The sequence below is a fragment of the Oryctolagus cuniculus genome, chromosome 14 (assembly GCF_051225735.1).
Source record: "Oryctolagus cuniculus isolate XC-2025 breed Fujian yellow rabbit chromosome 14, ASM5122573v1, whole genome shotgun sequence".
Taxonomy (NCBI): Eukaryota; Metazoa; Chordata; class Mammalia; order Lagomorpha; family Leporidae; genus Oryctolagus; species Oryctolagus cuniculus.
This window is the reverse complement of record NC_142880.1, coordinates 33,296,225-33,309,877: the sequence shown is the minus strand read 5'-3', so window position 1 is coordinate 33,309,877 and position 13,653 is coordinate 33,296,225. Positions and strand designations below refer to the sequence as shown.

The 13,653-nt window shown below is 37.5% G+C and overlaps 1 protein-coding gene across 1 annotated transcript in view; it reads left to right on the top strand.

Annotated features, from left to right (window-relative positions):
- The window catches only part of TMEM232 (transmembrane protein 232), a 351,105-nt gene that overhangs the window by 106,696 nt on the left and 230,756 nt on the right, over nucleotides 1-13,653 (top strand). Inside the window, exons 7-9 of the mRNA XM_089312847.1 lie at nucleotides 2,311-2,410; nucleotides 4,011-4,177; nucleotides 9,304-9,458. Coding sequence (XP_089168973.1) covers nucleotides 2,311-2,410; nucleotides 4,011-4,177; nucleotides 9,304-9,458 — 422 coding nt within the window. The remainder of the gene's footprint in view (nucleotides 1-2,310; nucleotides 2,411-4,010; nucleotides 4,178-9,303; nucleotides 9,459-13,653) is intronic.

Below are 13,653 nucleotides of genomic sequence, written 5' to 3'. Positions count from 1 at the left end.
CACGTGGAAAGTATAGCTGTTACCCAGAGCATCATTCAGCAGAGAATGTTTTCAAACCAAGGCAGTTTGGCTCCAGAGTCCAGTGGAGCTTCAGTTTTGGTGTCACACATCTACTTGGTTCTCAGATTTACTCATTTTAAAGCTTACTGTTTATTGTTTTAGCTTATATAAGACTAGCAGTGAGAACAACCGTGTGCTGTATTTATAATGGTATTTCAAAAAGTTCATGGGAACACTGAAGTACAAGGTTAAGTTTATTTTGATGCAAAAAAATGTTGAAATCCATACATAATTTTTACATAGATACAGATTTTCCATGGCTGTGGTGGCCATCTGGGGAGTGAACCAGCTGATGAAAGATCTCCCTCTTTTTCTCGCTCTGTCTGTAACTCTCTGTAACTCTGTCAAAATAAATCAATAAATCTTTTTTGAATATAGACAGTGCTCTTCAAACTTTCAATAATCAATGCAGAGAAAGGGCTGGAGAAATGAAGAGAACAGACAGGAAGAGAAGGAGAAAGGGAGGTAAAGGAAATGGGAGGGATGTTGGGAGTGTGGGGGAAGAGATTGGGGAGCAGAGGTTGCATTGAGGAGGCAAAGCTTGCAGTGCCAGGGTGCAGGGAGAACATCCACGGATGTCACATGAGGAGTGATGCAGTGAGAGCCCGGCATTCCTTAGAGATATGGGAAGGCAGACTTTTCAGTAAAAATCTAGTCTTCAGAATATTACATATGAAAACTTTGAAAACCATTTCTGCAAGCATAGCTTTAACTAGAGATAACCTTTGAATCAGGTGAAAATTCATGACCAAATTGGGTTGTAATACAGAAGTTTTTCATACTGACCTACTTTTCATATATTTTCTCTTTTAAATTAAATTTTTGAACATTAATGAATGTTCTTTTCAATATTGATCTCTAATCCCTTGAAAAATCCTTAAATTATTCTCCTTACGACTTCTGTTAATTTGTGGGCTGTACCTGTGGGAGTTGCCGCCTGAACACTGTCATCTAGAACACTGACCCACTCTTTCAAGTGGTCTACTGACCTCCGTGACTTTTTCATTAACTTCAGTTTCTGAGAGAAGCACGAACAGGAACAAGTGGCCTAGAGAAAGAGACATTATTGGCATGCCTTAGCTACATTTTATTTGTATTTATTTGTAAGTCTACAAAGGGTACAAGTTTATAATTTATATTTACAAGTATGGATAGTGAATTCTCAAGACCTGTTAATGACAGAGGCATGTAAGAGAAATAATTGAAAGTCACTGCTGCAGTAGAAAGTTTGTGGCTTTTAGAGCAATACATACTGTCTGCGTTCAAAGTCTTGGTAATGCCATGTACTGACTTACTAGTCTATGTGAAATACTGGGGCTTGGTCAGATTCATCTTCTACATATATAATAATATCAATCATAATAATAATAATGATGATGATAATGATACTCTGCATTGCTGTTAAGAGGATTTGGAAATATCTATCTCTTTATATAACCACAGACACACAAACACACAAGATAGTTATAGCTATTCCTGTTATTTGATTCTTCTTCATGATTTGCAACTTACACAACTTATATTCTATTTTTATTCACAGTTTATATATTTTTACTAATTTACTGTGAAGTCTTATATATTATATATTCTTATGGTTATTCTCTTTTTTGTAGTCTATGGAAAACAAACTTCAGCGATACATGTATTTTCAATGTCACAGAAGTAAGATTTTCAGTACTTATTTAGTAATGACACTGCAAGTTTTATTTTTTTGTGAGGGCCTAGGGAGCATAGTACAGCACACTATGCACAAGTAGAATGTTTCTCAGAAATGCCTCAAACTGTTTTTTTTTTTCCCAGACTGGTTTGATTAAGACCCATATAAAGAAATAACCTTTGCATTGTAATGTAGCACACACATAAAATGCACTCACTACTGGAACGAGGATATACTCTGACATTTTCTCTTCTTCTTTTATTTAAAACCTCTCTCTCAGTTGATTTCATGACTCACTTATGGAGTATGATTGCAATTTGAAAAATACTGTTTTAAAGGATATAGAACAACATGGCATTCAGTATTGGTTATTATGTGTAATGCAGAGATGATTTATGGAATTTTTTTGGTTGAACTAGCATTCTCAACTTGATACAAATGTCTTGCAGTTATTGCAAAAATACATAATATGAAGTGAGTTTGAAGTTGTTTCATCAAAAGTAAATGCAATAACAAAATGATTCATTTTCCTTATGGTTTTTAAGCACTTATCGATGCAACACAAAATACTCTTTTCTTTTCTCTCTTGACAGATTGGCTATTTGATCTTCTTGCGACTTTTTATATATTTCCTGCATGGTCACCTAGAAAGTTTTCAACCACATTTACTTCGGCTTCAACCGTTTTTATATGGTAGAATCCTTTCCATTTTTCACACGTGTAATCTTTTATGTCACACTGTGAGAACTTAGACTGTCACTGTAAAGAGCATAAGCTGTGTTTTATTTTTCATGAGAGGTAATAAATGCAGTGTTGAAGAGCAAAGCCCCTGGGCCAAACAGTGTTAGTTCAGCTGTTGTGCCCCCATATGCAGACTTTTCATTGCTTTGTGTTAAGAACAGTTAAAATCTACTCTCTTAGCTCTCTTTGCAATTTTGAAACATATGTTGTCCCTAACTCTCATCACAGTGCTGTGCAATACATCACTGGAAGCTATTCCTCCTGAGTAACTGAAACTTTGTACCTTGGACCAATATCCTTCCTTTCCCATGCCATTGCTCATGCCCCATTCCCCATCCCCACCCCCACACTCCCTGCTGACTTCCCCATTCTGTGTCCAGCTTCCAACTTTCCTTCCTACTTAAGTGTGTGACCTTGTTTGTTACTCAGTCCCTTATTTAGTAGTGTTTGTGTCACTGATTTTCAAGAAATTTCCTGTTTGAATATGGGAACTCCCATGGCAATGTAAATGCTGGATGGGGATAAGGAGAGAGAGTGGATGCAGGAGGCCAGTTAGCTCTGATGTTCCTAGAGGGAAAAATGTTAAAGGTGGCAACTTTTACAAGGGGAATGGCATACAGTAAAATTGTTCTGGAAAATGCTTAGGAGAGAGAGACTGGACTTGGTTATCAGTTGGATCTGGCTATACATAAAGGAAAGTGAAGAATTCAAGAGGAAGCTGAAGTTTTGGGGTCATGATTTGGAGAAATATTGGAATTCTGAATTTTGCATTCACTCACAGCTATGTGAACTCAGCAGGTGGTTGAAAATGTAGCTTTGGAACTGGGGGAAACAAATGCAGCCTGGGATCCAGATGTGACAGTCATTTATGTTCATGTGGCTGAGATAATCAGAATGGGGAGCAACTAAGTCTAGGAGGAGAATTTTGGGGAACACAAACATTTAATGGATTATTGGCTCCTTGTCTGTGTAGAAGAATTGTCATTACTAATTTTTCCACCATGTGGATGGACCAAAACTCAAAGAATATCTAAGAGTTTATAGAAGGACAGCCGCCAAGACGATTCTGTTGAATATCATAGTCTTATACTAAACGACATTTTTCCTACATTTAAAATATGTGCCTTTAAAAATCAGTAATAAAAACGTCTTGAAATAAAACTGAAAAACATTGGACTAGAAGCAAAGACTTTTTTTTGGCAGAATTGTAATTTCAAAGTATCCATTGTGGATACAATATCCATTACAACTTGATTAATTTTCAGCCGAAAGCGTCCAAGCATTGTTGAGCAGTAACAATATTTAATTGGGCACTCAACCAGTATGCAATTGCGGTTCCCAATTACATAAACTCTTAAGAATGAATTATTTATATTGTAGTTTTATATTTCACCACCAGGGGGCAGACATAACATTATAAATCTTACCTAGATGGAGAATTGTACAGCGGTTTTGGCTTCTATGTACAGGATATAATTATAGTTTAGTAACTAAAAGAGAAATGAAGCAAATGCAATATACTAATGAAATATTTATCCATTTTTTACGATAGCACTTTGTTTCTCTGGAGAATCATACAATCAATATCCAAACATCCTTTTACAAGTGCAATTTATCCTGAAAATCTCAGAAATTATATGTAAAAGAGAACACCTTTATGGATCAGTTTTTAGCCCTATGGGAAACCAGGAGGCCTCTGGGAACATGTGCTCTGACATGGTGGGTATACGCTATTGTATGCTGCATCACATAAGATTACTAGGATGAACTAGCTGTGCCTGTCAATTCAGTAAGCACTGCTAGAGATGGACTTCGCTCTCGGCGAGGGGTGCAAGGGAAACAGACGAACTCCATGAAACCATGTGCACATTTTGTTTTCTGTTACACATACCTTTTTTATAATGGATAGAAAATTAATTTTCTAACAATTTCTAAAAAAGGGAAAAATACTTTTTTAACATAATGCTAGTTATGTTAAACATAAACATAAAACATAAACATAAAAGCAACTAAGGCAATTTAAGGTAGGTTCTTTCTCATTGATTTTATATATTTGCTATCTCACGATTTTCCCAGGCTTCCTTTGGACCTTTTCTAATGCTAGATATAAATTAAACATATAAACAAAAACATTTAAGGTAATCTTTTTGAACCTTGTGAATGACTGATACAAAGACACGTTTGTTCAGTAATTTGAGCCTGCTAGTTATAATCACTAATGACCACAAATTGAGCACTGGAAAGAACACTGCTCAGCGATTGGCTGAGTGATCTAGAGGAGGTTCTGTGAGCTCTCCGCACCTCCACCAGCTTAGCTTTGGCAGTCATCCTTGTCACCACCACCGTCACCACTGTATCTGCTCTCACTCTTTTTGCTGTGAAGAGCTGAAGAAAGGTGGTGCCTATAGATTATGAAGTGCCGTGTAAGTGGAAGTTAGGACGACTAAAAACCACATTTAGGAATTCACAATTAAACCCAGTAACTTTCATCCAAAGGCATGCTTCTGTTGACTTAATGGAATGATTTGAGTGTTTTTTAGACAAGTAAGATGCCATGAAATCTTGGCCATATGCACATTCTAGCTGTGAGGCAGGCAGCTTTCAGTGTTGACTTCCAGGCTCTCTGAGCACTAACCCATTTTGTCACTCTCGGTACACACACAGACAGCAAATGAATGTTTAGCGCCATACAGCTCAGCCCAGGTTGGAAAGGCTAAAAATGTCAGCACGTGACAAGAAGGTATCTGCTCAGAGTGGGGGTGAGTCCGTAAGCCTTTGTGTCTTTTTCCACTTTGCAGAACAAAAGGGCTTAGATTCAGTCTCTTCAGAATCCTGTCAGCTCTACCCTTGTGATTCCAGGAAGGCGTCTTCCCAGATGAGGGCTGTCCGTTTTGTTGCCCTTTTCTGCCTCCTACTTACTTCGTGATAGGGACTGTAGCCTCGTCCCTGCTACAGCTGCTGACTTGGCCAATCAGCAGATTGTGTGCTGTCACGTTCCCACTGTCAGCCCCCTTTCTCTAGTGAGCGTAATCTAAGCCAGCCTCTGGAGTTCCCCCGAGAACCTACTCATTCAGCGCCCATCTCTCTCACCTTCTGGAGTGCCTAGCAGGGGGAAAAAAGAGATAAAAACATGACTGATACATTTGCAACCACCTTTCTTTCTTCCTTATTATTAATTATCGAAGAGGATTTGTGAATCTATTTTTTCCTTCAGCCCTTATCCTCTGAAGATGCTAAAATTTCCGCTGTAAAATATACGCTTTTTAATAATTCCTTAATTTGTCATCAAAGTGTTGCTAAATTTGCTTTTAAAAGTCTGTAGAATTTATACATCAGGACACACAAAATGTGACTGTTGGCTCTACTTAAGAATAGGACATTTCCTCTCTTCAGCTACTGCATCCCATTTCTCTTTTTGATGTCCTTTTAAGTGAATTTAGAGGGTTTCCACTGACTTTGACAAATGGTACTCTTTAATTAGCTCTGAGGATTGCAGGGTCTGAGCCCTGGATGGAGTTTTCCACTCTGTCCGAAATTTCTGCTCCAGCATAGCTGAATTTTCCTGAGCACAGTTGTCACATGTAAAAGCAACATAGTTCTTTGGAGAATGTATATTTAAACACAACTAAAACTCAGTAGACTGTTTATTGAAGATTGTCACCCGTTCTGCATCTCAAATATTTCTCATGTGTTCTACATATTAGATCTCTAAAAAGCAGTGAGTATTCTCATGTGGTTAGCAAGCTCACCCTCTGATGTATTAAGTACCTGGGACATTTTATCCCATACTTTAGTTAAAAATAGTTTCCAGGAATTGAATTAGACTGAGACAGAGGTTCTTTAAAATTAGGATCATTACACTATGATCCACATCGTATTTTCCAGGTTAACACATTTGTATTGAGAGGTCTTTTTAATGCCAATGTCAACAATCCCCCAAATGAATAAAAGCAGAGATGAAACACAGAAAACTCTGAGCACTCAACGCAGAGTCCACACTTCACCAGTCACTTCTCGCTGGTTTGTCTACCTAAATTCGCTTAGAGTTCCAGCCAGCTGTCGATTAACAGTGCTTTGCTAAATGGGTTTTTCAGAGTAGTCACTAAGTTGGCATTGTACAAGCTACAACTGAGAGTCCAAACCTGGACAACAAGGAGGGAGAGGACACAACCATAGGATTTGGAGAACAAGGAAAGGAAGGGAGGCAAGAGGGCAGCTAAAGGTCCTACGAGTCACTGAGTGCAGTGCTCAGTGCTTCTCAGCCACGTGCCTGGGGTAACAATCGATGTCCAACCGTTTTTTCTTTCCAAACCCTTGAAGAACAACACCTTTGTATAATATAGTAATGAAAATTACTGAAAAATAGAACAAAAAGATATAAAATACAAGCTTAATTTTTGTTTGACTATATATAACAATTATATATATTTATATACACAGAAATGATATGTCCTGCAAGTTGTTTCTTCTTCATGTCCACCCTCTTAGTAACATTTTGAAAATGGTACGTACCTATCAAGCACATCGTGGGCAGGACTGCTTTAGTGAAAAGGTAAAGCAGTTTACACCACTTACTAAGGCTCACCCTCTCTGCTATACTGATTCTATACATGGCAATTGAATTAAAACACAACATTGCTTAATAAATCGAGTCACCCAAGTTTGATACATATTTTTTAAAAGCAGGGAAGAAACTAGGACGATTTCCACGAAAATGCTTAAAATACACAAGGGCACAGGTAGCCATATTGTGTTTATTACTTGTTGCGAAGGGATACTACACTCTACAGGAGACGATGAAGCGTCGCAGAAAGAGGGTGTGAGAATGATTCTATCACAGTACTTGGACTTTGGGTGATCCTAGGGTTCTCTTTAGAGTTGATGGTGTAAAAAAGTAAGATACCCAAGGGCTTTGTTTCTGTCTGTGTTTAGAAAAAATTTGTTTTTCAATGACTTTGTTTATTATACATCATGTGGAGTTTTAGGAATTGATGTCCAACAAGAGATCCACATGACCCCATTGTGACCTTCTAACAACATACTGTCCTAAGTCATGGACATCAAAGGCTGCATTTTTTCCTTTGTCATTCATAAGTAACAATGACATCATGTAAAACTGAAAACTAAACTTACATCTAGTTCATTGTCTAAATCCTCATTTTTCCTTTACCAAATACTTTCAGGAATTTTCTCTGCTGATGGTGCGTGATTGTGTTAACTGATTTGATTTTTTTTTTTTACTTAAATGATTAGTCTGTATAACCATGGAAAAGTGCACCGATTATTTTAATTAGTCAAGTCGTCTAAACGTTTCTAGACATCTCGTTACTAGCCTATTTATTCAGGATAAGTTTTCATGCAGAGGATTGTTGAGCATCCAGGCTGAGGCAGCTAGAACGAGTTGAGAAGAGAATTTGCTATGTGTAGGTTCCATATTTTGGATGGGCTCTACCACAAAAGAAGGAAACTGAGTTAAGTGTGCATAAATAATGTCATATTATTTTAGAATAAAGCTCTTACATGGAATATTCTAAAATTCTCAAGACATATTAGATACCATTTGCTTTACTGAAGTGTTTTTCCTGAGTTGGCAGCCTTGTGCAGAATTTGTCTTGCTCATGCCTTTAGCTCCAGCATCCAACAGCTATGTCTTTTACATAAAATAGATCAATACAGTTCCAAGGGATTTCACTAAACAGTTTACTCAAAAAATGTCTTAGTCTATAATTTATGTATGAACTTTTGGCCTTGTATTTTGACAGTGCTCAACAGGAAAATTATCTTTAAATTTTAACCTTGATTCTTTTCTATTCAGTGAGTAACAGTTATAAAGCACTTTAGATTTTAAGTGTTTTTTTTTTTTAAGATTTATTTATTTCTATGAAAGGCAGATGGGTGTGGAGGGGGGAGAGAGAGAGAGAGAGAGAGAGAGAGAGAGAGAGAGAGAGAAAGATTTTCTGTTTGTTGGTTCAGTTTCCAAATGGCTGCAACAGCCAGGACTGGGCCAGGTGGAAGCCAGGAATCTGGAGCTTCATCCAGGTCGCACACATGGGTTCAGGGATCCAAACACTTGGGCGGTCTTCTGCTGCTTTCCCAGGCCATTACCAGGGAGCTGGGTTGGAACCAGTGCAGCTGAGCCTGGAATAGCACTCATATGGGATACTGGCATCACAGGCAGTTTCTTAACCTGCTATAGGTTAAGCCCCAAGAGTTTCTTTTTTTAAGAGCACAAAATATCAACTCAGTTAACAGTCTGAGAACATCTCACAGGATGTGCCTTTGACTCTTCACTGTTGGTAAATAAGTAAATGAGATTGTTCTGTTATTGTCTACCAGTTACTTTCGTAGGCACTTAAATCTGTGTAAGTGTTAGGGAGCACTCTAAGGAAAAAACAACAGCCCATTCTTTATCTGAATTTCTAGGCTTTTAAAATAGTTATTTCATAGACATTGACTGTATCCTGTTAGGCATATATTTTGGTTCTTAAAGTAGAAACCCATAGTTTAAAATCTACACTGCTATTAGGTCTTTGTTCAGACTTTCTCAGGTCCCCTTCTCCTTAGCTGTCAGAGATACTCCTTAGCTGTCAGATATCCCTTAAGGATACAAGGTATGGCTCATACAGTATTACTGATATCAGTGAACAGGGGATCCCTATGAGAAAAAAAATGCGTTAGGTTCAGGCTAGCTGTCCATATAGACTTAACAGAAATACACTTACATAAATTGCTTCAGTTGGTGAGGCATGAGATGTTAAGAGAATGCATTTTCATTTGTGAATTTAGCATTTATTTTCACATTTGTTCAAATCACACACAGATATACTTTTCTATTGTAATTTCAGGGACAGTTGCCATTGGATCAGAGAGGGTATGAAGTTAACCACCTGCTCTGGCACAGTGTTGCTGCATGGTCTTGTGTTCAGCGGGACAACCCTCAGCTGGATGACGTGCTCCAGCATCTCCTGTCCCAGAAAACTCAGCTTCAAAAGAAATGCTGGTAGGGTGATCCTATAAATCCAAGTAGCTCATGGAGAAACCTTCGTGCTAAAGTGTTCAATAACCTTTGTACTTAAATGTTAATCACACCTCAGTTGACTATGAAGCAAATTTATAATCTCAGTTCCAAAGGCAAGGGCAATTTATATATTTTGTATCAGTTCATCTCATCAATAAATTTTTCCTATCTTGTTTTTTTCTGGTTTTGCTAAATGTGAATGCATATCCAAGGGTACTTCAAAAAGCTTTTGGAAAATGGAAATAGAAGGTAATTTTGTTTACTATAAATTAATTTTGAAAGCCGTGCATAGTTTTTCATAATATGAGTTTTTTGAAGTCTCCCTCCCTAAATATGGATTTCAAAATTTTTTGCAATAAAGCAAACTTATCTTTGAAATACATTTTCCATGAACTTTCTGAAGTGCCCTCATATTTTGTAGTGTGTCTGTAGTAAATGAAATCCGTTATTGAGACATCTACTCTGTATTTAAAACATCTTTTATTTTCCATATTCATCCTTGGAGTAAATACAACAAGATTCTATTTTTAATGCCTTAACGTGACAGAAATGAACTTTGATTGAGAGTGTTCGTTTCCTCCTGTGCACAGTGTTCACTTGAAGGAAGGAATTTTTTTTATGAATTCACAAATGATAATTGTGTATATTTAAGGATACAAGGCAATGGTGTGTTATATGAATATCATGTTCATGATTTTATCACCCTAAGTGAGATATCACTGCCCCACTTACTTTGCATTTATTTGTGGTGAAAACATTTAAAATTTATTCTTTAAGCAATTTTGAAACACACAGTATGGTTCTAATTGTGGTCACCTTGCTGTGCAATCTGTTGGTATAACTTACTCTTCTGAAAGGCAGAATTACAGAGAGGCATAGGCAGAGAGAGAGATAGAGAGGCCTTCCATCCGCTGGTTCACTCCCCAGATGGCCACAATAGCCAGAGCTGTGCTGATCCAAAGCCAGGAGCCAGGAGATTCTACCCGATTTCCCACGTGGGTGCAGGGGCCCAAGGACTTAAGCCATCTTCCACTGTCTTCCCAGGCCATAGCAGAGAGCTGGATTGAAAGTGGGGCAGCCAGGACTTGAACCGGCACCCATATGGGTTGCTGGCACTACAGGTTGCAGCTTTACCCACTACACCACAGTGCCGGCCCCTGACTGAATCTTTAAATCCTTTGACTAACCTCTTCGCTTCCTCAACCCCTTTTTCTCACCCCAGTCTTCTGGTAACCACCATTCTACTCTCAACTTCTATGAGTATGAATTTTTTTAAAAAATTTCATTTATTTATCCATTATTTATTATTTATTTATAAAAAAGAGAGAAAAAAAAGAGTTCTCTCTCCTACTTGTTCACTTCCCAAGCTGCCCACAGCTGCTGGAGCTGGGCCAGGGCCAAAACAGGGAGCCACATCTGCCATCTAGGTCTCCCACCTGGAGAGCAGGAGCCTCTCAGCATCTACATTAGCAGGAGGCTGTAATCAGGAGTAGGAGATGGGAGTCCGACCCAGGAACTCTGATGTCATAACCACTAGGCTAAACTCCTGTTCCCGAGTTTGGATTTTTTTTAAGTTGTTTTTATTTTTTTAAACTTTTATTTAATGAATATAAATTTCCAAAGTAAAGCTTATGGATTACAATGGCTCCCCCACCCATAACTTCCCTCCCACCCGCAACCCTCCCCTTTCCCTCTCCCTCCCCCCTTCCATTCACATCAAGATTCATTTTCAATTCTCTTTATATACAGAAGATCAGTTTAGCATATATTAAGTAAAGATTTCAACAGTTTGCACCCACATAGAAACACAAAGTGAAAAATACTGTTTGAGTACTAGTTATAGCATTAAATCTCAATGTACAGCACATTAAGGACAGAAATCCTACATGAGGAGTAAGTGCACAGTGACTCCTGTTGTTGACTTAACAAATTGACACTCTTGTTTATGGCATCAGGAATCACTCTAAGCTCTTGTCATGAGTCGCCAAGGCTATGGAAGCCTTTTGAGTTCACCAACTCTGATCATATTTAGACAAGGTCGTAGTCAAAGTGGAAGTTCTCTCCTCCCTTCAGAGAAAGGTACCTCCTTCTTTGATGACCTGTTCTTTTCACTGGGATCTCACTCGCGGAGATCTTTCATTTAGGTTTTTTTTTTTTTTTTTTTTTTTTTTTGCCAGAATATTTTGGCTTTCCATGCCTGTAATACTCTCATGGGCTTTTCAGCCAGATCCGCGTGACTTAAGGGCTGATTCTGAGGCCAGAGTGCTATTTAGGACAACTGCCATTCTATGGGTCTGCTCTGTATCTCGCTTCCCATGTTGGGTCATTCTCTCCTTTTTTTATTCTATCAGCTAGTATTTGCAGACACTAGTCTTGTTTATGTGCTCCCTTTGGCTCTTAGACCGATCATTATGATCAACTGTGAACAGAAATTGATCACTGGGACTAGTGAGATGGCATTGGTACATGCCATCTTGATGGGATTGAATTGGAATCCCCTGGTATGTTTCTAACTCTACCGTTTGGGGTAAGTCAGCTTGAGCATGTCCCGAATTGCACATCTCTTCCCTCTCTTATTCCCACTCTTATATTTAACAGGGATCACTTTTCAGTTAAGTTTCAACACTTGAGAACAACTGTGTATTGATGTGTTGATGTACAATATAATACTTTATCCATTTTAGTTTTTTTTGTTGTTGTTGTTTTAGTTCTAGTACTATTGGTTGAACTCTGTAATTAACACACAATTATTCTTAGGTGTTTAAATTTTAACTGAAAAGTGATCCCTGTTAGGAATTTGGAAAGCATTATGCTGAGTGAAATAAGCCAGTCCCAAAGGGACAAATACCATATGTTCTCCCTGATCGGTGACAACTAACTGAGCACCAAAAAGGAAACCTGTTAAAGTGAAATGAACACTATGAGAAACAGTGACTTGATCAGCCCTTGCCCTGACTGTTGATGAACAACTTAATATGTTATCCCGCTTAGTATTTTTTTGTTTGTTTGTTCTACCTAATACCTTTGGTTGAATACCGAGTTTGGATTTTTTAGAATCCACATATAAGTTAGCTCATGCAGAGTTTGTCTTTCTGTGCCTGGTTTATTTCATCTAGCTTAATGTCCTACAAGTTAATTCTTGCTGTTGCCAGTGATAGAATTCCTTTCTTTTTAAAAGGTTAGTAGTGTTCCTTTGTGTATATACATTTTCTTTATTCATTTGTCTATGGATGGACACTTGAGTTGATTCCACATTTTGACTGCGGTGAATAATGCTACAGTGAACATGGGAATAAACATATCTCTTCAGCTGACTCATTTCATTGGGCTATACATGCTCAAAAGTGGGGTTTCCGGGTCATATGGTAGTTCTGTTTTCAATTTTCTGAGTAACTGCCACAATTTTTCAAAAGAACTGTATTATTACATTCCCATCAAAAGAGTACAAGTGTTTCCTTTTTTCTCTATCTTTCCCAACATTTATTTTTCATCTAATTGATAGTAGCCATTGGAACAAGTGTAGGTTATATCTCATTGTGGTGGTTCTAATTTACATTTCCTTGATGATTAGTGAGAACTGGAACATTTTTTCATCTATCAATTGACCATTTGTATGTCTTCTTTTGAGATATGTCTATTTAAATAATTTGTGTTTTAATTGTGCTGTTTTCTTGTTATTGAATTGTTATATATTTTGGATATTAACCGATTATCATATATTTTTCCAAACATGTAGAATATCTCTTTGCAATATTCGTATTTTGTTTGCTATACAGAAGGTTTTGAGTTTTATGTAAGCTCATGTGTTTGTTTTTGCTTGGAGACTCATATCTAAGAAATCACTGCTCAAAACCATTTCATATAGTTTTTCTCCTAAGTTTTATTCTAGTACTTTGGTTATGGTTTCAGATATTTGGTTTAAGTCTTTAATCATTTTGAATTTACTATTTTATATTATATATTTGTCCAGTTTCATTCTTCCACATATAATCTGTTTTTCCCACACTAATTTTTTTAAAGAGACTAACTGGTCTCTATTGTGTGTAGTTGGCCCCTTTGTCAAATATCAATTGACTAAAATTGTTTGGGTTTGTTTCTGAACTATCTCATTCCATTCATTGATCTGTTTGTATGCAAGTATCCTGTTGTTTTGATTTCTGTAGTTTTGTAATTTATT